The sequence below is a fragment of the Astyanax mexicanus genome, chromosome 7 (genome assembly GCF_023375975.1).
Source record: "Astyanax mexicanus isolate ESR-SI-001 chromosome 7, AstMex3_surface, whole genome shotgun sequence".
Lineage (NCBI taxonomy): Eukaryota > Metazoa > Chordata > Actinopteri > Characiformes > Acestrorhamphidae > Astyanax > Astyanax mexicanus.
The window spans coordinates 13,776,396-13,804,171 of record NC_064414.1 but is presented as its reverse complement, the minus strand read 5'-3'; the positions used below and the strand labels follow the sequence as shown (position 1 = coordinate 13,804,171).

The 27,776-nt window shown below is 38.8% G+C and overlaps 1 protein-coding gene across 1 annotated transcript in view; it reads left to right on the top strand.

Moving 5' to 3' along the window:
* Window positions 1-25,594, top strand: part of tsnax (translin-associated factor X) — a 28,975-nt gene extending 3,381 nt beyond the window's left edge. The window contains exons 3-6 of the mRNA XM_022663773.2: window positions 14,379-14,493; window positions 17,623-17,753; window positions 20,443-20,564; window positions 21,150-25,594. Of these exons, the coding sequence (XP_022519494.1) occupies window positions 14,379-14,493; window positions 17,623-17,753; window positions 20,443-20,564; window positions 21,150-21,521 (740 nt within the window). The 3' untranslated portion in view covers window positions 21,522-25,594. The remainder of the gene's footprint in view (window positions 1-14,378; window positions 14,494-17,622; window positions 17,754-20,442; window positions 20,565-21,149) is intronic.
* Window positions 25,595-27,776: the final 2,182 nt, after the last annotated feature.

Genomic DNA, 27,776 nt, shown 5'->3' with positions numbered 1-27,776 from the left:
GAACTTCGCCAAATGGAATTAGATCGGGCAGAAAGAGAGAGGGTGGACAGAGAAGTGGTGGAAGATGAAACTGGAGCCACTGCTGGAGCTGCGATACCCAGGGTGGCCGACAAATCCTGGTGCACTTGTTTCAAGTGCGAAATAATGCAGACCGAGGTGGAATGCTACTGTTGCCACGAGTGGGACTTAGTTATGCCCGAGATGCAAGACCTATCCATTGATGAGGATGTCAGCGGGGCAGCTGCTTGCATCACAAACAACAGTGACTTCCCTGCACTCCTGAATGCTGGTGTGTTGAGAACTTTTTTTTACGCTATGAGCGAATGCTGTAGAGAACATTGGTAGGCTACAGTTTTATTTACCTGGGGTGCAGGGACAGCAGATTTCTTCAGAATCCGTTTCTTCATCTGTCGTTGTCCAGGACATGTGGATAAAAAGTCATCATCGCTGAAGTGCGCACTGCAAACACGAAGCTTTTTTATTTTTTCCACTTTTGTGTCCACATGGATGCCCAGCGCTAGTACCCAAAGTTTCATCAGAGCAACATCAGTCACAGGAAAACGATGAAAACTCTGCGGAGAATCAGCCACATCTTTGTTGCTACAGCCTGGATAGTCACAAGTCCGCACCATTTTAACACACACACACACACACACACACCTAGCTATATATATATATGTGTTTACAAAGCTTATAAAAGCCAATAGACTTCTCCCTAAAGTTAGCTCGTTTGCGTTGCTAGTCTGAACACAGCTGCTAAGCACTGCCAAAACACAGAACAAGTTGACGCGTGCGCAGCTCGCTGTCAGAATGACGCGCACTGATACGAAATGAGAGAAAGTAGGACCCAAGTGATTTACGAGGCGTGACTTTTGCAGGGTTAGTTTTTTGTGATGTAAATAAATCACTCTTTTGAACACGTACTGCTTTGGGAAGAAAAAGGAGTTATTTTCCTGACCCCAGCAAACATGCCGGACTACTTTCGCTTTGACCTAAACTGGACAAGAACTCGGCTCACAGGACGCTGTGGGGGGTAAGTCAGTGTGGATGCACGACACTGGTTATGATGATGCCATACAGACTCATGTCAAAAATACCGAACTATCCCTTTAAAAAGAGAACCAGTGAAAATCACCCTGAAAGATGGGGCACAGCCATACAGTATCGCTACACAACGACAGGTTCCTATTCCCCTACTTCCTAAAGTTGAAGAGCAGTTAAAGAGAAAGGAGATGATGGGTATAATAGAAAAAGTGACCCATCCGAATGGTGTGCGCCCATGGTAGCAGTAATAAAAAAGAATGAAAAAATATGTGTCTTAAAAAGACAGGACGAGAATGTGAAACGTGAGAAGTTAATTTTGCCTACCTTGAATGAGATTGCCCAAGCTAGCAAAAGGTAGCTCCAGTTTGGATGCCGAGAGTGGGTTTTTTGGCAAATCCCTCTGGAGGAAAATAGTGCGTGTCTGACAACCTTTATCACACCCCTAGGTAGATACTGTTTCAGGCGATGAATTGAAATTACAACTATTAACATATCCTTTATGCACTCATTGTAGTAAGCACTATTGGGTAAAATAAAGTAAATTAATCAGACAATTTCATTGGCGTACAGAAATAATCATTCAACATGTTTCCACTTAGCCAAGATTGTATAAACATACATAAAATGTTGCGCTGGAGTTGTTGGAGATGCAGCGTTGGCATTATTGGAAAATATTGATAATGGCCAAATTTATTGAGAGCGCATTTTCTGTGACCATTATGATTTTTTGGCCCATGATGATGACTGGCTTATAAGCCGTTTTAGATTTCCAAGAGCATAAGAGGATAAGACAAGCTGAATGTGTGACGTGTGGCTTCTTGATAAGCAACTCATTTAAAGCATTTAAATGAATGCATTTATTATCCATCTTAGAATAATACAATTTAAAACATGGGTAATTATATGATCGCATATAGAATAATAATAATAATAATAATAGCCTAATAATTTATTATTATTATTATTGTTTATTATTATTATTATTATAACATTATACTCTGCTTAATCGAGGTAGGAGACATGGCAGGTGTGATGTTTTCGTGCACTTGCGTTTGATTTCAAGTTGATTGCGATGTACTAAGAGAAATACTTGGGATTCTGCCTACGCACGGTTTGATAAATCCGGATTTTTTTGTGCGCACGGAACTTTTTAGGTCTGAGCGTACGGAACATTTTAGTAGGAAGTCCACGCATGTCTTGGTACATAAGGCCCCAGGAGAATCTCGCTATCTTTAAGAAACTCCTGAAGACAGAGTTCTTCAAAGAGCACTTACCGTTCTAACACCTCTAACTAGGCCTGGACAATAATTCGATATCGGTATTTATCGCGATAAGAAATGTTTCAATAACGGTGATATAAGTTTTGTGGTATATCGATATGTATTATTTACAGAATCACGGACAGGCGTTTTTTACTGGCGTCAGCTCGCCGCAGAGCTCAACACATTCAGCCCCCGTAGCTGGGCTACGTCAGTGCGTGATGACATAACCACACAGGCACGTAGCCAAATAGGCTAGGCTAGGCAAGGCTAGGTTAAAATGGCTAGGCTCGGGTCCGCTTCACTACGCAGCAAAAATGTCTCGCGCTGGAGCCAAACGGAGCCGGGACGAGCGGATCCAAGGCTAAGGTAGACTCGGTTCGGTCGGCCCCGGATGCTCGAGGCCGGCCGCGGGTCCGCTCGCTCGGCCGCGGGTCCGCTCCCTTGCCGCTTTGCTGCAAATTGTGCCAGAGAGTGCAGCCGACCAGCAGCGGTAATGTTAATACATCTAATCTGTTCCACCACTTCAAGCAACTCCACTACATACAATATTTTTCTTATACTGACTGAAGCACTTCTATAGCTTATGTTGTAACTAAGTTATTCATAGTTGATAAAGCCTGTAGGTTTGTTTATTTGACGGGAAAATCTTGTTGCTTTTATGTATATAAAGGCTTCTTGTATTCTATATCCTAGTTGAAACACTTTTGTTTTAATCTGTTAAATTTGTTCACAGAGAATAAGAAGCTCTGCCTCTGTTGTAATTTAAAGTTATTTTTATTGGTAATAGTTATATAGGCTTATGTTTGACAGGGATGTCATGTTATTATTTTGCTATATGCAAATAATATTGAGCATTGATTTATTTTGACTACTTTTATTTCTAAAGTAGTAAAGTTTTTGTGAAAGGAGGTTTCAAAGACTTAAATAAAATTTTCAGACAGTAGTAGGTACAGATTTCCATTAGATAGATAGATAGATAGATAGATGTGCATATAATGAGGGTATCTGATGCCAGCCAGCCATCTGATGTTCCCTTAACTTCTATTACTTTTGTACTTCACTATTGTAAGTCGCTTTGGACAAAAGCGTCTGCCAAATGTAATGTAATGTAATGTAATGATTACCACACCGTTGCTAGATTTACCTTGGCAAAAGCTTGCTGCTGACCTGTGCGAAAGCAAAGGTACAGGTGCTGGTCAACGAATTAGAATAATTTGAAATAGTGCAGTCATGAAATTCTTTGAATGCATTTTTTGTGCAGAAAGCAAATCAGGTGTTCACCGCACCTGTCCTACTCGTTAGACTAATCACAGAACTCGTTACCTGGAAAAAAATTTGCTCAGCTGAGCTTTCCAAAAGGCCCATTTAGGCCATTTAACTGTGACACTGTTGTTTTATTGAATTAGAATAATTGCTCGAATTTTTGTTTTCTGTGAAGAGTGTTCACTGTGCAGTATAAAGTCAGGGTTGAGTAGAATTTCTAAGTTGTAAAATCAATCATGGGTAAGCAGCGCGACCTCTCAACCGGAATAGTGGCTCAAATTCAAGCCCTTCGCCAACAAGGCTTGACCCAAACTAAAATTGCTGAGCAGCTCGGCATCAGCCAGTCTTCCGTCTGCAAAGCTCTCAAGAAAAACTGCAGCAAGCGCACCAACTGTTCCGGCATCCGAAAAACTTCTGCTCGCGACAACAAGCAGCTGAGAAAGATCGCAGTCAGCAACCGGTTCAAGTCCACTTCCGAGCTCACCGACTTGTGGAACAAGCAGACCGGCGCTGACGTCTCCAGATCAACCACTTACCGTCGTCTGCGCGAACTCTGCTTCAAATCTCGCATTCCAGCAGTAAAACCGATGCTGAACAAGAAACAAATGGAGAAACGGCTGAAGTGGGCCAAAGAACACGGCGAGTGGACTGCTGAAGACTGGCAGAAAGTGGTCTTCAGTGACGAATCACGCTTCTGCATCTCCTTCGGTGACCAAGGTCCTCGTGTCTGGCGTCGTGGTGGCGAAACCTACAACCACGAGTGTGTGAAAAGATCCGTCAAGTTTCCCCAGAGCGTTATGGTCTGGGGATGCATGTCCGCTCAAGGTGTAGGGAAACTCTGCTTCCTCAAGAAGGCTGTCAATGCTGCCGTATATCAAGATGTTCTGGAAACGTTCCTGATTCCGACTGTTGAGGAACAGTTCGGCGAAGAAGACTTCATATTTCAACAGGATCTTGCACCGGCTCATGCGGCAAAGTCGACCAAAGATTGGTTCACTAAAAAACAGCTTGAAGTTTTGGCATGGCCGGCCAACTCGCCTGACCTCAATGTCATTGAAAACCTTTGGGCCATCGTCAAGCGAAAAATTCGCGACAGAAAGCCTACTACGCTGGACCAACTGAAGCAGAACATCGCCACTGCCTGGGAAGCTGTGAGTGCGGAAACTTGCGACAAGCTGGTCAAATCGATGCCGCGGAGACTTCAGGCAGTCATACAAGCCAAGGGGGCAGCCACAAAATACTGAGAAAGTGATGATTGTAATTATAATAAAAAATATAGCCGCAAGCGGCAATCATCGGGTTCAAGCACCAACTTGCACAATGGTGCCTACTGGAGCATTGAATGGTGATGTGTAAGAAGGTCTAATATGATTGGAGATGCCCTGTCACATTTAGAAATTATCAAGTTTTTCACCTGTTATTAATGTTGAGCAGAGGCCTTTCAACCTGATCAGTGCTTAAATTCACATGTAAATCTAGTGAACTTTGTAGGATATTCATTAAGTGAGTTATAACTAGTCAAAAGGTGTCTACATGTTATTGGTATTGATCAGGTGGCTTCAACCAGAATGTTCACAAAGTGGTATTCAGATTGACCTTTGAACCTTTGCAGAACAAGCTGAAATGTTTGACCAAACAAGTTTAAATTAACACAAAGGAGTGAATGTTCTGATATGACATGTAATTACGAAGTTATTATAAATCTAGTTCTGAATTAAATGGCGCTTCATCAAGCACCAACTAGCACAATGGTGCCTACTAGAGCATAGGATGGTGATGTGTAAGAAGGTCTAACACAATTGGAGACACTCTGTCACATTTAGAAATGATCAAAAGTCTTTCACCTGTTATTAATGTTGAGAAGAGGCACAAAGGAGTGAATGTTCTGATATGACATGTAATGTCAAGTTATTCTTAATCTAGTTCTGTATTAAATGGCGCTTCATCAGAGTGATATTGTACAGAGGTCTTTAACATTGTGAGATTACAGCAAATACTGCAGAGTTACAGCAATTTAGGTTAGAAATTCCAAGGACGCACAGATTGCTTGATGCCTGGACACTATTGTATGTGAAATTTTCACAAATGTTTTTAATGAACATTTACCTAGAGACTCTACAGTGTGCAGCAAGACTGAAATGGAGGTGATAGGCCAAATATCCAGAGAGTAGTTTCAATATAGCTATTTTCAAACAATTAGCAATTATGAATGAACAAAGCACTTTTTAAACATAGTTGTATTGAGAAATTTGTCAGAGCCACTGTACTAAATATGGCAAAAACAATTAGATGTCAAAATAGTACAGCATGATTGACATATACTCGTTTTTTTGGAACAGCGCCCCCCAGTGGGCGGATTGTTTCAGCACTTTGCAGGTCACTACAGTGTCTCCACCTAAACATAACTGCCAAATATCATTCAGCCTGCCAAAATGTCTGCTGAATGCTGATTGGCTGATGGTGTTCAGCCATGTTGATTGATTAAGTTGAACCCTTTGAACATCCTTTAGAGGCTGTATGATAGATTCTGCATGCAAAGTTTCAACTTGCTAGGTTGCACGGTTGCTGAGAAACAGTGCTCCAAATTTACCTCTTGAAGTGAATGGGGCATATATCCGGAAGGACTAATTTGCATATGGCGGCCATATTGTTTACATATTTCAACTTTTTCTTAATGAATATTGAAGCGCATGCTCTCACGAGTGTTTTGATACCAAACATGCCAGGATTGGTCAAAATTCCTAGGACTAGTTTGCAAAAGTAGGTTTTGCATATTATGCAAATTAGCACAAAATCTATATAGACGGAAGTGCATGGTCCAAATTGGAAAGTTGTTGGTATTGACCCAAGGAATCCATCAAAAAAAGAATTTTGAATGTAGGTCTTATGGTTTTTGAGTTATTGAGAAAATTGTGAAAAATGAATTTCCTTGTTTATAGCGCCACCACTTGACCAATCGTTGCCATTTTTGTTGTCCACCGAGATGCACTGATCCTACATCTACCTACCAAGTTTCATTTCTCTATGACTTACGGTTTAGGCTGCACAACTGTTTTTACAGGAGAAAAAGAATAATAATAATAATAAATATAGCCGCAAGCGGCGATTTACGGGGTTCGAGCGTTACAGGCAAAGAGACCCCTGGAGGCCAGTTAGGCTTAAAACATGTTGCCGGTTGACCGGCATCGCCAAACTGGATGAGGATGACTAGCATGACCGTGAAGACCAAGCTAGATTACCAGCATGACTAATCTGGATGACAAACTTGTTGACCATATTGACCAAGCTGGAAGACCATAATGACCAAACTGGATGACCAGCATGGCAAAGGTGGTTGGCCAGTATGACCAAGCTGGAAGACCACCATTACTATGAGGACAAAGCTGAATGACCAGCAGGACCATAATGACCAATGTGAATGGCCAGCATGACCAAGCTGGGTGACCAGCGTGACCATAAAGACCATAATGGCAATGCTAGATGAGTGGTGTGAGTAAACTAGTTGAAAAGCATTGATAAATTGAGCTGTAGTGTTCATCAGGTTTTATGTGGTGTCTTACTGCACTCTAGTGGGCATTTGGTGAAACAAATTCAGTTCTTAAATTGAAAAAACACAAGGCATAAAAAGGGCATATAAATAACCCCTATATAGTATATAAGTTTTGACCCGATTAACATTCCGCCTGTTAAAAGCTTGCTGGAATGTGATTGACTAATAGTGACCACAAAAGTGTCCATATCAAATTTTCATTTGGTGTACCATTAGTGCATGGGCCATAGATGATAATTGGCTAGGATGACCTTGATAGCTTGTATGGTTCTAGAGAAACAGCTATCGAGCATTGGCCCCGCCCCCTGGGGGGGTGTATGTCTACTTAAACTGACAGGGTATCTGAGAATCATGTAATGATCAAAGGACTGAAGTGGTATTAGTGTCAGGTTAAGCATTCAAAAGTTATAAGTGTTAAAGACATTTTACTGCACCACGGTAGAACTCATTTGCATATGGCGGCCGTATTGTTTATAAATGTAAAGATTTTTTTAAATAATTATTGAGGAGTAAGCTCTGCTGAACTGTTTGACACCAAACATGTCATGATTGGTCAAGGATCCAAGGACAAGATCTCAAAAGTAGGTTTTGCATATTATGCAAATTTTAAGAAAAAATTAAGTGGGTGGAGCATAAACAAGAATGACCCAGGCGGCTGACCAGCATGAACAAGAAGGATAAATATGTTCAATTAAGCAAGACAAGCAAGATTGAATAAGTTCAGCAGAGCTTTAATTTAGAATAATTCACCTGTAGCTGTTTCACCAAATGACCACCAGAGCGCAGCAAGAGACCACATATAACCTGCTGGAAATCTATCACTCTATCAGAAAGACAGAACATTCCCTATCAGTGTGTTTCTATTTATTAAAAAGAGAAGAAAAGTCCGATTGGGCTCCAAATTGGTACTCATGATCAAGTGGTCTGTATATACATGTATGTAAATTTGTGTGTTGATAGGGTCAAAGGTTCCTGTCTTCTGACCATTTAGGTTTGAAAAAAGCGATAATACAGGCTTGAGGCCTACAAAATCGCTGTAGTTTTCCAGCCGTTGTAGAGGCAAAACATGTCCGATTTGGCTGAAAATTTGCAATCAAGATCAGTCTATATATGTGTATAAATTTGTGTGTTGATAGGGTGAAAGGTTCCTGTCTTCTGTCCATTTAGGTTGGAAAATAGCGATAAATAGAATAAATTGAAAATAGTTATTTTTTCACTGTAGAGCCTACTGAAGACTTATTTGGCTCATACTTGGCACATGTACTTCAAATGTCATTGTTAATTAGTAGCTTCAACAGTTTTGGCATGTTTTAAACGTTGACAGAGTTTTGGCCAAATAACTCTGAAAAGGCTTTCACGTACATGTTTGATCAAGGTTTATGGGCCTCAAATAGTTAAAATGTCAAGATTTTTTTGATAATTATTTACCTACAGGGTCTCAAGATTGCATCAAGACCAAATGTGTTTTGATTGATTAAGGACTTAAAGACAAGTTCGAAAAGAGCAATTTTTACTCTTTTGGCCACTGATGAAAATCTTTGCATTTTTGGTAAACATATGTAATTACAAAGTTGTAAAGGCTACAGCAAAGTATACAACTAAAAAAGAATAACAAGCTTAGGCCACTTGTACCTTTAGCTATAACTGATTTTCTGCTATAGCGCCCCCTTGAGGCCAATCAACGCCATATTTTAATGGATGATAGAAGGCCCTGAGATACATGTAGGGTATAAGTATCGTCCTGATTGGTCATTGTTTAGCCTGTCAAAAGCTTGCTGGAATCTGATTGGCTAATAACGATCGCAAAAATTTGCATATCAAATTTTCCTTCAGTAAAACATTAGGACATAGGCCATAGATGATACATGCCAAAGGAGAGCTTCATAGCTTGTACGGTTCCTGAGAAACAGATTTTTAGCTTTGGCTCCGCCCCCTGGGGGCGTATGTCTACACAGATTGACATGCTACCTCAGAATCATGTTGGCATCATAGGACTAAAGTGGCTTTAGTGTCGGTTTAAGCATTCAAAAGTTACAGCTGTTAAAGTAAATTTGGGTGTGCCACGGTAAGATTAATTTTGCATATTATGCTAAATAGCAAAAAATCTAAGTGGGCGGAGCTTAGTGGTTCTATTGACCTTTTTGATTTGCCATTAACCAAGGAATCATATAATGCAAGAATTTTTGATCTAGCTATCAGGACGTAGGAGTTACGGGGCCAAACGTGTTGACCTTCGCCATAGCGCCCCCTTGAGGCCGATCGGGCTCATCTTTTGAATCTGAGTAGCGGTGAGAAGTACTACCATATGACCAAGTCTCAGCCCTGTAGGCCTTACGGTTTCTTCTGCCCAATCACTTCTATGGCAGAAAAAGAATAAGAACTATAATAATCAGAACAATTACAATAGGGTTTCTAGCACTACGTGCTCGAACCCCTAAATATAGCCGCAAGCGGCGATTTACGGGGTTCGAGCGTTACAGGCAAAGAGGCCCCTGGAGGCCAGTTAGGCTTAAAACATGTTGCTGGTTGACCGGCATCACCAAACTGGATGACCAGCATGGCAAAGGTGGTTGGCCAGTATGACCAAGCTGGATGACCAGCATTACTATGATGACAAAGCTGAATGACCAGCAGGACCAAGCTGGATGACCAGCAAGACCAGAAAGACAAAGCTGGTTAGCCAGTATGATCAGCATGATTAAGCTGATTGACCAGAATTAACAAGCTTGTTGACCATATTGACCAAGCTGGAAAACCATATTGACCAAACTGGATTACCAGCATGGCAAAGGTGGTTGGCCAGTATGACCAAGCTGGATGACCAGCATTACTTTGATGACAAAGCTGAATGACCAGCAGGACCATAATGACCAATGTGAATGACCAGCATGACCAAGCTGGATGGCTTGAAGGCTGGAAGGCATAAAAAGGGCATTTAAATAACCCATATATAGTGTATAAGTTTTGACCTGATTAACATTCCGACTGTCAAAAGCTTGCTGGAATGTGATTGGCTAAGAGTGACCAAAAAAGTGTCCATATCAAATTTTCATTTGGTGTACCATTAGTGCATGGGCCATAGATGATAATTGGCAAGGATGACCTTGATAGCTTGTATGGTTCTAGAGAAACAGCTATCGAGCATCGGATCTGCCCCCTGGGGGTGTATGTCTATTTAAACTGACAGGGCATCTGAGAATCATATAATGATCAAAGGACTGAAGTGGTATTAGTGTCAGGTTAAGCATTCAAAAGTTATAAGTGTTAAAGACATTTTACTTTACCATGGTGGAACTAATTTGCATATGGCTGCCATATTGTTTACAAATTTAAAGATTTTTTAAATAATTATTGAGGAGTAAGCTCTGCTGAACTGTTTGACACCAAACTTGTCATGATTGGTCAAGGAGCCAAGGACAAGATCTCAAAAGTAGGTGTTGCATATTATGCAAATAATAAAAAAATTAAGTGGGTGGAGCATAAACAAGAATGAACCAGGTGGCTGACAAGCATGACAAAGAAGGATAAAGATGTTCAATTAAGCAAGACAAGCAAGATTGAATAAGTTCAGCAGAGCTTTAATTTAGAATAATTCAACTGTAGCTGTTTCACCAAATGACCACCAGAGCGCAGCAAGAGACCACATATAACCTGCTGGAAATGTATCACTCTATAAGTAAGACAGAACATTCCCTATCAGTGTGTTTCTATTTATTAAAAAGAGAAGAAAAGTCCGATTGGGCTCCAAATTGGTACTCATGGTCAAGTGGTCTGTATATATATGTGTGTAAATTTGTGTGTTGATAGGGTCAAAGGTTCCTGACTTCTGTCCATTTAGGCTTGAAAAAAGCGATAATACAGGCTTGTGGCCTACAAAATGGCTGTTGCTCTTTGGCCATATTAGAGGCAACAAATATCTGATTTGGCTCAAAATTTGCAATCAAGATCACAATATCATTCTATATATGTATGTAAATTTCTGTGTTGATAGGCTCAAAGGTTCCTGACTTCTGTCCATTTAGGTTTGAAAAAAGCGATAATACAGGCTTGAGGCCTACAAAATCGCTGTAGTTTTCCAGCCGTTGTAGAGGGAAAACATGTCCGATGTGGCTGAAAATTTGCAATCAAGATCAGATTATCAGTCTATATATGGTTATAAATTTGTGTGTCGATAGGGTGAAAGGTTCCTGTCTTCTGTCCATTTAGGTTGGAAAATAGCGATAAATAGAATAAATTGAAAATAGTTATTTTTTCACTGTAGAGCCTACTGAAGACTTATTTGGCTCATACTTGGCACATTTGCTTCAAATGTCATTGTTAATTAGTAGCTTCAACAGTTTTGGCACGTTTAAAACTTTGACAGAGTTTTGGCCAAATAACTCTGAAAAGGCTTTCACGTACATGTTTGATCAAGGTTTATGGGCCTCAAATAATTAAAATGTCAAGATTTTTTTGATAATTATTTACCTACAGGGTCTCAAGATTGCATCAAGACCAAATTTGTTTTGATTGATTGAAGACTTAAAGACAAGTTCGAAAAGAGCCATTTTTACTCTTTTGGCCACTGATGAAAATCTTTGCATTTTTGGTAAACACATGTAATTACAAAGTTGTAAAGGCTACAGCAAAGTATACAACTCAAAAAGAATTACAAGCCTAGGCCACTGGTACCTTTAGATATAACTGATTTTCTGCTATAGCGCCCCCTTGAGGCCAATCAAAGCCATATTTTAATGGATGATAGAAGGCCCTCATATACATGTAGGGTATAAGTATCTTCCTGATTGGTCATTGTTTAGCCTGTCAAAATCTGGCTGGAATCTGATTGGCTAATAGCGATCACAAAAATTTGCTTATCAAATTTTCCTTCGGTAAAACATTAGGACATAGGCCATAGATGATACATGCCAAAGGAGAACTTCATAGCTTGTACGGTTCCTGAGAAACAGATTTTTAGCTTTGGCTCCGCCCCCTGGGGGCGTATGTCTACACAGATTGATGGGCTACCTCAGAGTCATGTTGGCATCATAGGTCTAAAGTGGCATTAGTGTAGGTTTAAGCATTCAAAAGTTACAGCTGTTAGAGTAAATTTGGGTGTGCCACGGTAAGATTAATTTGCATATGGCGGCCATATTGTTTGCAAATTTCACAATTTTTTTGATAATTATTGAGGTTGGGACTCTGCTGAGTTGTTTGACACCAAATATGACAGGATTGGTCAATGACCCTAGGACAAGTTCTCAAAAGTAGGTTTTGCATATTATGCTAAATAGCAAAAAATCTAAGTGGGCGGAGCTTAGTGGTTCTATTGACCTTTTTGATTTGCCATTAACCAAGGAATCATATAATGCAAGAATTTTTGCTCTAGCTATCAGGGCGTGGGAGTTACGAGGCCTAACGCGTTGACCTTCGCCATAGCGCCCCCTTGAGGCCGATCGGGCTCATCTTTTGAATCTGAGTAGCGGTGAGAAGTACTACCATATGACCAAGTCTCAGCCCTGTAGGCCTTAGGGTTTCTTCTGCCCGATCACTTCTATGGCAGAAAAAGAATAAGAATAATAATCGGAACAATTACAATAGGGTTTCTAGCACTACGTGCTCGAACCCCTAATAATAATAAGAAAAATCTTAGCAAAAACAATAGGGTTCTACGCACCTTCGGTGCTTGAACCCTAATAATAATAATTATTCTAATTCAATGAAACGGTTTCTCCATTATTCTAATTCAATAAAACAACAGTGTCACAGTTAAATGGCCTAAATGGGCCTTTTGGAAAGCTCAGCTGAGCAAATTTTTTTCCAGGTAACGAGTTCTGTGATTAGTCTAACGAGTAGGACAGGTGCGGTGAACACCTGATTGAATGAAAAAATGCATTCAAAGAATTTCATGATTGCACTATTTCAAATTATTCTAATTCGTTGACCAGCACCTGTAGTCATTACTTGATCAAGGTAGACTACTTTTCCAGATGGCCCAGATCCTTGGTTTGCCAAAGACAACTTCAGACACTATCATACAAAAGCTGAAAAGTGTCTTCACACGCTGTGGAACTCCAGAGAAAGAAAGTTACGACAGAGAACGGTGCTCAATCCCCTGCCGAACAGATTGATGTTTTGCAGCTGAGTACGATTTTCAGCATGTTACTTTAAGCTCTCATTTCTCACAATCCAAAGGTATGACGGAACGAGCTGTAAAGGCTGCGAAGTGCATCTTACAGTAACATGATCCCCACCTAGAGAAATGCTGTTGTCGCAAGTCTGCTACTGCCTGATATTCTTTTAATTGTCAGTTGTGTCAGACTTTCTGCCTCTTGTCAGGCTGCCATTGTAAATAAGAAAGTGTTCTTAATGTCTTGCCTGGTTAAATAAAGAATAATAACTAACTAACTTTCTAACTAATTACTAACTAACTTACTTACCTACTGACTGTTCAGCTATCTTACTAATTAACTAACTTATAAACTAATAAACTGTCTTACTAATTAATGAACTAACATACTAACAAAGTAACTTGCTAACTTTTTAACTAATGGACTGACTGTGTAACTAATTAACTAATTTAATAACTAGCAAACTTACTTTGTAACTGATTAACTAACTGTCTAAATAATTAACTTACTTACTATCTAGCCAATTAACTAACTTGCTATTTAATTAACTAACTTACTAATTAATTAGTTATCTAATGAACAAACTAATGGTGTTGTCACTTTAGTGAGTTGACTTTCCTCCCTGCCAGAATTCGTCTTTCGGACTTCGACTGCAAGTGGGTCTCGCCTTTAATCTGTTGTACCCATTCTGCTGTGTGACAGGGAGATGAACTTTATCACAAAGCTGCTTCTTTTTCTTCTTCTGTTGTTTAATGGGTGATGATAGCCTAACCCCAATTTCTGTAAAAATAAAAAAAAAGTGCATTTTACATCGAATTTCTACTTTAATGACAGAAAAAAAACTTGCCGTGAATAGTTTTTTTATGTTTGTTTTAGCTTTATTAGGAGACGTGCCAGATTATTTTTTAAGGAGATTGTAGGTTACATAAATATGTATTAAAGAGTAACTACACTCTTATACATTTTTATATTAATAGCTGATTAATAGTTTCTCTGTAACCTGTTCACTGCAGCATTGAAAACATTATGCATATTATGCATATTGTGCATATTAAAATGACTTAATTATTATTCAACTGTATAAGATATATATATATATATATATAATTATTAAAACTTTTTAATGTTATTTTTTGTTTTGTACCACAGTGTTTCAACAAGAACTTGACACCAGGCATGATAAATATGAGCGCTTGGTCAAATTAAGTCGAGACATCACGATTGAGAGCAAGAGGACAATATTCCTGTTACACAGAGTAACCAGGTAAGACTTTCCTAAAGACAAGTGTTTTTTTTTTTAACAACACGGTAATAAAAGATGGTTTGGCACTGATTAGACCACAGTGCAATGCGATTGGCTGAAAGGTGTTCTATGAGTGCTGATATCAGCCGGGAGTGCACTGTAACTGATGCTCTCCATGTATTACTCCGCCACATACAGATAACCTAGCAACAATGCAGCGCTTACCAGCCAAACAGCTGAAACTATTTCAACTCGCAGAGTGTTTATAACCAAACAGATCGTGTTTTTTTCATCCTGTTTAGTTCAAAATCTATCAATAAACAGAGATAATGGAACTGTGGTATAATCACAATTATACAACAGTTAGTTCCGACCTCACATTCTGATTGGTTGAGAAGTTTTGTAGTCGTGATGATATTTCGTGATAACATCACGGCCTTCTCACACTAAACTTGTATCTCTCCGCCGACGCGTTGCCGAGTAACGGCGTATATACACAGGACACCCGCAGCAGCGTTAGCTTAGTACAGACTAGCGCTCAGCCGCGGCACGCTCGCCCGCAGTGCAGGCTCGTCTTTAGTGGAAAAAAGGGAACGAAAATCGCTCGGTTAATACTGCCAGAACGCTAACCAGCCAGGCTAGGCTAAGCTTAGTTAATGCTGAGCTAAAGCAAGCTACGCTAACCTAACCACAATCCAGCCAGCTAGCTAAAACCAACACCACACAGGAAAATAAACAGAAGCCGTGATGTTATTTCGTGATAACACACTCCCTCTCGTGTTCTATTGCTTGATAATACACTTGAGCTTCATGCTGTAACGTGTAATATTGGCACTGCTGTGCTGATGTATGACCGCAGTGCCAATCTTTCACATTACAGCACGGACCTCGAGTGTATTATTACTTAAGTATAAGTGATAACGTGTTTCAATGGTTATTGTGTCACATTCTTCCTGCAGACATGTCTTAGAACCATATGGACAAGAGATGCTTCACAAAAGTTTGAAATTTCTATCAGCTGTTGCTGAATGATGTTTTTGGATGCAGTGCGTCTGAGGGATTGGGGATACGGGTGTTCAGCTTAGGCTTGTGCTCTTTACACACTGAAATTCCTTCCCATTCCCCATTTGTGACAAACTGGAGATCCTCTGCACATCTTTACTTCACAAAGACTCAACTTTTCCTGGATACTACTTTTGTTCCAAATCATGATTGTATGAAATTACATTTTATTTAGATTTTTTTTACCTCATTAGAAGCCTTAACATGCCCCGACATTTTTAGCAATGTGTTGCAGGAATATATGTCTATTAATAAATTAATTACAGGAGGTTACTGGGAGTTGGATGCTTAGGTGTTTCTTTAGTATATGGGGATATTTACTAAGTTAAGGGAATTGGGGTATCAAAATTGGTTGTTTTATAGTATGCCAGGTGGTTGCAAATGTGTTTCTAGCCAGTTACTATGGTCTCCAAGATGGTTGTGAATGTCCAGCTAAGTGGTTTCTAGGGTATCCCAGGTGGTAGGTAAGGTTTCGCTAAGTGACTGCTGGATAGTTGCCATATACCAAGTAGTTTCTAATTTGTTGCAAAGCCATTGCTAGGTGGTTGCTATTATATACCACATGGTTGCTAAATTGTAGCTAAGCAGTTTTCAGGTAGGTGTTACGATGTGGTCAGGCAGTTGCTATGGTGTCCAAGGTGGTTGCAAATGTATTGCTAGGTAGTTTCTATGGTAGCCCAGGTGGTTGCTTACTAGTTGTAAGGCAGTTGATAATAGTATCTCAAAGGGTTGCTAATGTGTTGCTAAGTGGCTGTCCTCGGCAGCTACCTCTGAATTTTTTGTTGAAATACACTGCTCAAAAGAATAAAGGGAATATTAAAATAACAGATCCTAGATCTCAATGAATATAATATTCCAGTTTATTTATTACATAGTGGAATGCGTTGAGAACAAAATAACATAAAAAAGATCAATGTAAATCAAAATGGAGGTCTGGATTTGGCATCATATCCAAAATCAAAGTGGAAAATCAAATGACAGGCTGATCCAACTTCAATTGAAATTGAAGACAAGTTTAAATGAGGCTCAGTAGTGTGTGGCCTCCATGTGTTGGAGTCTGTGGTGCAGTGTGGAGTTGGTGGATGGAATGAGACATGATGTGCAGATGCGCTCAATCGGACTCAGGCCTGGGGAACGGGTGGGCCAGTCCATAGCATCAATGCCTTCATCTTACAGGAACTGCTGACACACTCCAGCCACATGAGGTCTAGCATTGTCCTGCATCAGAAGGAACCCAGGGCCAACCGCACCAGCATATGGTCTCACAATGGGTCTGAGGATCTCATCTCGGTACCTAACGGCAGTGAGGGTACCCAAAGAAATGCCACCCCACACAATTACTGTCCCACTGCTTAACCGGTCATGCTGGAGGATGTTGCAACAGCAGAACGATCTCCAAGGTGTCTCCAGACTCTCTCACGTCTGTGGCATGTGCTCAGTGTGAACCTGCTCTCATTGGCAAATCTGCCGATCTTGGTGTTTTATCTGGCAAATGCTAATCCCCCTGCACGGTGTTAGACTGTGAGCACAACCCCCATCTGTGGACGCCGGGCCTTCATACCACCCTCATGGAGTCATGCACATGGGAGGAGTTAACAGTCTTGCTGCTGGGTTGTTGCCCTCCTACAGCCCACTACCTATCTCCTGGGGTACTGGCCTGTTTCCTGGTATCTGCTCCATACCCTGGACACAGTGCTGACAGACACAGCAAACCTTCTTGCCACAGCTCACATTGATGTGCCTACCTGAGCAACTTCTGTGGGTTGCAGACACCACCTCATGCTACCTTTATGGTGAGAGAATTGACATAAGTGACCAAAGCATCAGCCAGAAAGGATGAGAACAGAGAAATGGTTTGTGGTCACCACCTGCAGACCCAGTCCTTTATAGGAGTTGTCTTGCTAATTGCCTCTCATTTCTACCTGTTGTCTGTTCCATTTGCACAACAGAAGGTGAAATTGATTTACAATCAGTGTTGCTTCCTATCTGGACAGGTTGATTTCACAAAAGTGTGGTTGACTTAAGGTACAATGTGTTGTTTTAATGTTCCCTTTTATTTTTTTGAGCAGTGTACATTTAATGTTACAGTGTACCCAATGTGGAAGAGGTGTTAAATGAGGCTGATAACAAGCTGGATGGTGTGAGGCAGAAGATCGGTCAGATCGCTGAGGAGCTGAGAGGGGAAGATATCTACCAGTTCCATAAAGCCTTTACATCAGGTTGGTCTCCACATCATGAAAGCACTGTACATTTTTCAAGTGAATACAATGTTTACAATGGATTATGCTTTACTGGGTGGTTCTGTGTCACCTGCTGATTTACTGAAAGAGTAACATTTAATTCAACATTTGAATTTTAACAGCAGCAAAATTATTAGTATTTCTGAATCATTCAGAACCTGCTCGACGCCCACATCAATCTCTCAACTCAAGAAAGTAACTAAACTCCAAACTCCAAATCCAGACCTGCCTAGGCCTAACACTTTTCATGGGTTATTTTCATAAACTTCACTGAACAAATATTAATTTAATCTAATTGATATAATTTTATTGAGGAGTCCGCTTAAAGCAAACACTTGGACAATTCCTGTGCTTTCTCTCTTGACTAGGGCTGCAGCTATCGATTCTTTTAGTAAACGAGAGTACTCTACTGAAAATTCGCTTTGATTAATCAAGTAATCGTATAAAACATATTTGCCTGCCTAGAAATCTATTAAAAATACACAAGAGAAAACATTTCACTTAATAATGAATGACCAATTGGTTTTATTTTTAAATTCACAAAGTACATTTCCAAATTGCAAACACATAAAAAAAATCATAAAAATAAAAATCTAGAAATCTAGAATATAAAAATAAATAAAACACAAAATAGACATAAATACCACAATAAATAATTTAATAATTAATAGTTTAATAAATTAGGTCAAATTATTTTTTACAAGTATTTATTGTAAGTATCAAAAATATAGGGCATTAATCAATAAAAAAGGCATAAACATTGGCTTTATTTTGTGCATCTTCTGAACAGCAGAGACTGCCAGTTCTGCCAGTGTTGGATAAGCAAGCTGCATTCTGTTCCCACCAAGTCAGTGTATTCTCCTTCTTGGACAGGGGATGTTCATATCTAGTAGAGGTGTGCCAAAAAATCGATTCACATAAGAATCTTGATTCTCATTTACTACGATTCAGAATCGATTTAAAATGTCCCAAAATCGATTCTGAGGGGCGGGTTTTAGACTGATTTTGGGCTGGGTATTTTTGTTGGACCTGGCAACCCTGGGGATAGCGCTTGTCCTTTCAAACGGAGATCTTCCAGACACACACAGAGCGTAGGTGTTTGAGAATCACCGGTAAGATGGCAGAACAAGCACTATATTACATTAGATTAACGTGTAGTTTCAATGTTTTATGGCAGAATGCTTCATAACAAGCATAAAAAAGATCGCTAGTAGTTAGTTTCAGTAACTGTTAGCTAGCTAACTAGCTAACTTTCCAGTTCCACCTTAAATAACGCTACAGGTGGCAGCGGGCTGCAGCATTTAAGGCGGAACGGAAAAATACAATAAGCTAATCAGAGCTAATTTCAGCTCCTCATCACAGAGGAATTAAGGAATGGACCATATGAATTAATTTCTCCACCTCCTGCCCCCTTTCTGAAGAAATACAACGACCTTAAATTAACTAGTTAATCAGCAGCTGCTCCTGAACTTTAGCGCTCCACTGCTATCATCACATCAGCCCAGCAGCGTCACCTACACACCACCGCTAGTAGCCTGGTAATAAAGCAGTGTTATTTATTATTTATTTATTGTTCATTAACGTCATTGTGATATCCCAGTGATTCCTCTGTCACTGAGGACCCACATTCCTGCACATTCTATTGTTTTTGTAACACATTACCTGCTCCAGGACCAGTGTATATTATGGAGGGTTTTTTTTCAATAAGATTCATAAGCCAGAAGCAGAAATTTTTATAATTCAAATCGTTTTGAATCAAAAATCGATTTTGAATCGAATCGTGGCCCCCAAAATCGGAATCGAATCGAATCGTGAGATAGTAAACGATTCCCACCCCTAATATCTAGTTCATTGACATCAGTAAGACAAAATTACATAATACAGTAAGTTCATGGCCGTGTATTCCGGCCAAAGTAGCTATAGCTTAGCTTTATCATGAATTTATTGTTTATCTTCTTAAACTTCACAGCGCTGTGTTTACTGATTACATAAAGCCTGTATTAAGTCTAGAACTTGTCTCAGTTGTAATAAACTAGCCACACATTAGACAGTATTCCTAAAAATCATTATTCCACAGGGCCGTTATGTTATTATATACATTAAGTTAAGTTAAGGTGCAGCATTAAACACCTGCTATTGTGGAAGGCCAGGACCTTGCTGCACCAAATAGATGTCGCTGTGTTTTTCTTGCTGTCGATTGTACATGTGTATATTTCCTTTTCCCTTGTTGCTTCCATATTCCTGCTTCTCAACCAAAAAAAAAAACCTCCTCCATCTTTTTCCTGTGCAAGGGAGATATCTATTTTGTGTTTTATTTATTTAAAAGTGTTGTGCCACATTAAAAGAAGTCTGGGCTCTTAGTTTTAAAATTAAATAAACGATTCCTCAAGTCACAGAAAATTACTGGTATTTTTTAATCAAGTAACTTGAATTACTCGAGTAGTTTTACTTGACAAATATACTGAACTATACTATGGCTAGAGTGAGCTTGCAACACAGCAGCCATGCTCAGTGGCTCAGAGCCTGTGATCTTGGTGAGATCTGGAAGGTTTACACACATGCGCTGGCATTACAGGATGATGTGGGATCGTATAAATAAATTAAGGAGTGTGTTACATTATGCAGTACCAGACCTTTGCAACCTCAATTTTTCCTCTTTGTGTACAAGGGGTTCAGGAGTATGTAGAGGCTGTGTCCTTCCATCACTTCATCAGGCATCGCACCCTGCTCAGTCTGGAGGAGATCAATGCTGCTCTTGTTTTCATCAAAGACGAGACTGTGGTAATAAAGGTAAAGCATGTACCAAATTGTTGATTTGGTTCTTTTCTGCCATTTCTCTGATTGTATTGGTTTGTAGATTATTGATTGTTGGCTTTAATTGAAGTGGCCATTAATCTTCTTTGTCATATGATTGCAAGACAATAGGCCATATTTGGATATTGTGTTTGTATACAGTTGGAAAATACAACCAAACAAATATCACTGTGAAAATCACAATAGATAACAATAGCACAATACTGTGATTCTATGATACTCAATACATCAGAAGACAATTATCGACTATACTTTACGGTACCTGTTACTAAAGAGAATAAAAAAAAAACTTCTAAATAGGCAAATATTAGGAAATATGGATTTACTTTATTTATTCATTTGATCAGCAACACCATATAGAGTATGGTCTATGTTTCAATAAATGTTTCAAATGTTGGTAGGTATTGATAATGTATCACAAACAAAACAATACAATATATGGTGAATATATGGTGAGTGTAGATATGAAATCTGATATTAGACATTTCCTTATCAGGTCTCTCTTTTGTCTGTAATATTTGTTACAGTTAACAGGCATTATTTACCTTCTCTTCATGTCAGGCACCCGGTGAGATTCAAGGAGCATGTGTGTTGACCTTCCAGGTGACATCCACTGACTACTTGCTGGGTGTGGCTGATCTGACAGGTGAGCTGATGCGTATGTGCATCAGCAGTGTTGGAAACGGTGATATGGAAACTCCTTTTGAGCTCAGCAACTTTCTGCGGGACATTCACGATGGGTTCGCTTATTTAGGTAATGTTGGTCCTTATGAAGTCTCTAAGAAGCTGCATACTCTTCGTCAGAGCCTCGGTAAAGTGGAGGATGCCTGTTACATGCTCAGAGTGCGAGGGTCAGAGATTCCCAAACACATGCTAGCTGATGTTTTCTCCAGCAGGACGGCAGTGATGGAGCAGGATGAGGAAGTGGCGTGAAGACTGAGCGAGGCCTTTTGCCTCTCAGATCTTGCCTGTGTTGGTAGTTTGTTCTTATATAGTTTGTGCATGTTAGCTTGGAATGTCAAATTAAGAATTAGGTTCAGATGTATTTTGACTTTTCAAATATTGTTTGATTTAGTGATATTATTGTTTGTTTTCTTAGCATTTTTTAAACACAATGAAAGAAGCAGCTCTCTTTTCAACTAAGCTGTCTGCTTCAGCATTTGGTAATTGTATTAAAATTGCTGTTGAACATTTTAATAAAACTTGTTTCTGTTATAACCATTCACTTTCTGCTGCTGTTAAGAGTAAACAGACATTTTTAAAATGTATCTTTTTATTGGGTTTTCCATTATGTACAACAATATAACAAAATGAAAATGTACGAAGTCCAACATAATTTCTTCCGATTGCCAAGTCTATACACAGAAAGGACGTAACATCATAATATGTAGAGGTAAATATCTAGAAGGAAACTCAGTTAGCCTTTTCCAGATACAATTTGGGAGGGGACCAAATTCTGGTCAATCTTGTAGAGTTCTGAGGCTTCATGTACTAAAGGTGCGTACGCACAAAAACACTGCGTACATATTTTCACGCTCACGGTCAGATGTACTAAATTTGACTTGAACATGAGAAAGTGTGTTCCCCCACGGCACTTTCGTTTCGGGCGTACGCCTTTTTTTTTTTGTACGTATGTATTGTGTTTTTGTCATTTGGCGACACTTAGAGGCGATGCATTGAAATTACAACTATTAACATATCCTTTATGCACTCATTGTAGTAAGCACTATTGGGTAAAATAAAGTAAATTAATCAGACAATTTCATTGGATTACTGAAATAATCATTTAACATGTTTCCACTTAGCCTAGATTATATAAACATGCATAAAATGTTGCGCTGGAGTTGTTAGAGATGCAGCGTTGGCATTATTGGAAAATATTGATAATGGCCAAATTTACTGAGAGCACATTTTCCGTGACCATTATGATTTTTTTGGCCCATGATGATGACTGGCTTATAAGCCGTTTCAGATTTCCAAGAGCATAGGAGGATAAGAAAACAAGCTGAATGCATCACGTGTAGCTTCTTGGTAAGCAATTCATTTAAAGCATTTAAATGAAAGCATTTATTATCCATCCTAAAATAATACATTTAAAACATGGGTAATTATTAGTTATTGTGCTACTTTTTTGTGCGTACGGAACTTTTCAGTTCTGAGCGTACGGAACATTTTAGTAGGAAGTTCACGCAAGTCTTAGTACATGAGGCCCGTGGTGCAGCTCATAGGTTAGTTTTTCCAAAGGTAACCATTTGTCATTCTGCTTTAACTGCATCTTTTTGGAAGGAATGTCCATGTTTTTGACCATAATAATAGAATACACTTTCTGGCGAAATCAAATAAAATATGTGAAAAACATGTAGAACCATGCCCATTTCACGTTTGAATTATTAAGGAATATCATGTACAGTCGAACTGGGGTAAGATACATCTTATGGAAGACTAATTGAAGTACATTTAGGAAAGAACAAATATCTGACCAGACTTTATCTTCAAACGTCAATCCCAGGTCTTTCTCCCAAGTAAATTTCAGAGTATAATAATAAGAAGAGTCCATGTTGGATAGAGTAGTGTAAAGATTCTGTTTTCTGAACTATTCAAAGTAATCTGTTTCTATACTTCATTAGGTTAAATATGTATGATTAGAAAGAAATGTATAAAACTCAGTATTCTACACATATATTTTTGTACTGTATATAATTTGCCATCAGCTCCAGGACTCCTTGCAGAATAGCACAGACTGCCAGACTGATTGTAGCAGGTGTTAATCTCTTAAAGACATTAAAACAGCACTGAGTAAAAGACAGTTCAGAAGCATTCAAAATCATGGACATAGTTCAAATCATGAACCCTCATGGCATTTTCTCATAGTGTTTCCACTTACGGCTCATGTAATAATTGAAGTAAACTCAATTTATGACTGAAACTAAGTATTTAAATCCTTCTAAAGCTCTGAAAGCCATGGTCCCTTTACATTTAACCCCTTCTATCCACGCTTACTGGGTAATATTAACCACTGGAAAGTCGCAAAGAGGTCTTGCAGTGAGGTGTGCTCTCACTTTTGTTAACAGATATATAGACATTAATGTTGTGAGCACAACAGCATTCACAGAGCACAGTGAATCTATAAAAGCCAGACACTGACTACTCTAAATTGCTGCCTTTTGTTGTAGATAAACATGCGAAAAATGTAACTAGCGGAATGAAATCTTCTACCAGAATAATAAACTGGTGAGTCAGTAACTGATTAAATGAAAGCTTCTATCAGTAAAATGAACTAATGTCTGTAATTGGCTGAATATTAGCTTTAACCAGAAATAAAAATACTGGTGTGTGTCAGTAACTGAGGAGAACTTCTTTATACATAATACTTTGCAATTGATGACCTGAACATTGTTCACAAAGGACAATCTGTGTTTAAAGTTAAAACTATACAATTAAACATTTAAATCTGCATAAAATTCCACTTTGCTTCTTTTACATTATTTTACTTGACATTTTAAATATCCCTCATTAAAAGTTGTAATTATTAAATATTTCCTTCAGCTAAAATCCACTTTTTCTTGTTCTTTGTGAAATACAGTAGGTCTCTTTGAGTTGTATATGATGCTGCACATGAAACTTCCTCAACTTCCATTTTCTGCTAGTAAAAGGAAACATTTAGAAAAATGAGTCGATCAGGAAAAGCACCGTGTCTGCATCAACCCATAAATTAATATTTAAGGTCTCACCCACCTTGGCTAAGAAACAAATGGTTAGAATTTGTCTATGTAACACTACCAACGAAGTAAAATTTAGATACAGTGGTGTGAAAAAGTATTTACCCCTTTACAGATTTCTTTTTATTTTTCATTTTTGTCATACTTACATTTTTCAGATTATCAAACAAACTTTAATATCCGTCAAATATTTCCTGAGTAAATATAAAAAGCACTTTTTTACATGATGATTTCATTCATTAAGAGAAAAAAACTATCCAAACCAGTCTGGCCCTATGTAAACAAAAGTGTTTACCCCCCATAACTTACTGAATCAACAACATCAACAACATGAAGCAGATAAAAGATTTAAAAAATCAACACATACTCCCCCAATCTGAAGAAACTTAAATACAAATAAGAAAACGAAGTCACTAATCATCTATCAGTCTGGAACAGGTTACAAAGTAACTTCTAAAGCTTTAAGACTCCAGTGAACCACTATGATTCACTATTATTCACTAATGGAGAAAACATGGTACATTTGTGAACCTTCCCAGTAGAAACCAACCGACCAAAATTACTCCAAAAGGACATGAACAACTCATCCAGGAGGTCCCAAAACAACCAAGAACAACATTTAAAGAACTGCAGGTCTCACTTCCCTCAGTTAAGGTCAGTGTCAACGATTCAATAATAAGAAAGAGAATGTTCAAAAATGGTCTCCATAGGAGAATTTCAAGGCTAAAAACACTTCGTAATAAAAACAACATGGAGAATATCCGGTCATCTGTTCATGACCTCAAGCTCAGATGTACTTAGGTTCTGCAGCAGGACAATGATTCAAAGCACACAAACAAGTCCACCTCTGAATGGCTTAAAAAAATAATAACAATGGTTTTGGAGTGGCCTAGTCAAAGTCTGATTAAGATGCTGTGGATGATATTAAACAGGAGATTCAGGCTGGAAAACCCTCCAATATGGCTGAATTAAAACAATTCTGTTAAGAAGAGTGAAACAAAATTTCTCCACAAAAATGTGAAGGACTCACTGCCAGTTATCAGTAAAGCATGAATGCAGTTGTTGCCACTAAGGGTGACAAAACCAAGTCATTAGTTTTAGGGGGCAAACACAGACAGGGCTAGATTGGTTTGAATTACTATTTTTCCTTTAATAAAATTATCATTTAAAAAGTGCTTTTTATATTTAGTCATATTATATTTGTCTGATTTAAAGTTTGTTTGACATTCAGAAACAAAAGAAATATGTAAGGGGCAATGTTCACTTTTTTTTTTTTTTTTTTTTTTTTTTTACAAAAAACAGCTCACAGAGCATTCATTGATACCAGAGACCACAACAGACATTTTAAAAGGAATGAAAAATGATGAAATGAGACCTTTTTTAATTGATTGACATCCCTAGTACATAATCGATATTTATACTTTATATATAGTATGTATGTATAGTATCTTTATATATAGTGTGTAGTGCAAAATTGGGATGCAGCCATCTTGTACTTTGTTGCCTCAACACAAGGGTTAAATGTATTCAGAGACATTATGAACATGTTATGATGTTATGCAAGATATAAGTAAAATGTACTTGTTACGTGTCTGCATGTTTGCTCTCTCTTTCTCTCTCTCGCAAGCTTGCTCTCTCTCTCTCTCTCTCTCTCTCCCTGTCTCTCTCTCTATAGGTGGCACATCCTGTCAATCATCATTGAGCATGCTGCCATCTAACCAATTGAGCGGAGACTGAGGCGGGGCTTTCAGTATAAAAGCTGCATGAAGGAGCTGCGCGGCAGCCTGCCGGCACACATACTGACCACTCGTTTGCACGCTCAGTTTTTATTGTGGTTGCACTCTGTTTTATTGTGGCCGTTAAGCACTTTTCTTACTGCTTTTGTCAGAAACTAGTCGAGATCTTGCTTTTCTGTGTTAAGGAAGTAGTGCTTTATTCACAAGCTCTGTTTTTGTTCAGTCCTGAATTTTATATCTTTCTCCCCCTCAGATTGAGAACAGGTTAGACTGTGCGCGCACCAAGGGCGTAGGAGCGGGTTTGATATTGGGGGGGACATGTCCCACCCATCCCCCCCGGTTCCTACGCCAATGGCGCGCACCTACATTCCACCACGTAGGTAATTCATTGTATAAACACATTAGATTAAAAGGGCGGGTACCAACATATGTATTTTTGTTTTATTAGACTAGTGTAGCTAGATAGGTTTTTGTTTGTTTATTCCTTTTCCTTTGGGGAGTTAGGCTAGTGTCTTAAAAGAGCTTAGTGTGATTTTGTTCTGTTCTGTTCTTTTCTTTGGTACCGTTCATCTTCTCTTTCTGAGGTGAGGTTAATCCAAATCATGTCTGTCTCTGATGTTTCCCCTGTTTGTTGTTGCATAAGTGTAAAGCAAAGAAAAGCCTAAATAAATCAAAATGACTTGTTCTGCTTTAAGCTGCCTGCTCTTCAGTCAATTCACTCCTTAGATACCAGTTTCAAGTTCCACCTTAAGCGATCCATATCTTAATAATGTTACTGGTTTCGCTCTACACCCCTAGACCATGGCGTATTAAGTAGTGGGAACATAACATGTAGAAGCTGGTCCGGGATATGTCTGTCCTGTTTTGGTCGCTCTTGTATGGTTGTCTGCGTAGTGTATGACCGTTAGTAGGTATGGCGTGTTTTGATTTAAAAGTTTTGATCGGCCAAGTGGTGCTGTGACACAATCAGAAAATGAGGCGTAGACCCTTCTGATCATTTTGGTTGGAATTTTGTAAGCAATGCAGCCATAACAGGCTGAAAAACAAGTCGATCAGGAAAAGCACCGTGTCTACCTCAACCCATTAATTAATATTCATGGCCTTAACCACCTTGGCTCACGACCGTCCAGAGACAGAGCTGAAGCCTTCGGCAAACATGTTTAAAGAAAGCTGCCTCTGAATTAAGACACCAGGACTTCCCCTACAAGTGTATTATAACTTAGTAGGTGCCGTTCATCTTTGGCAAAAGATGGCAAAAGTTTGTTTTTTCGAAATATTTGAAGCATACTTAGATAATTGGTTGCATCCACAGCAATCAAAATAAATTTACAGTAAAAGAAACTGTAATTATTTTGTATCTTTTGGAATAGGAAAATATCTGTTCACAACAAAACATTTGGATGGTGATTTCTTTTACATACATTTATTAAAAAGAAAAAAAAGATCAAGGTCTCTCTCAACTAGCAACAATAAAAATGGAATGAAAATAAACATATAAACAACTTGTATGTTTATTGCCGTTTTATTAAGCTACATACATCATAGGCTAGCCTACTCAGATCATTCTTCTATGACTTAGTACAGACAGAACATTTTAAAAATAAAATAAACTTAGCTTAAATAAACTTAAATAAAAGTGTTAAATACGTTAAAGACACTTCTGCAGCCGTTCTGTACAGACACAAACACCTTTGGAGAGTGGTTTGCTGACTTGTGGAGTTTGAAGATTGAGG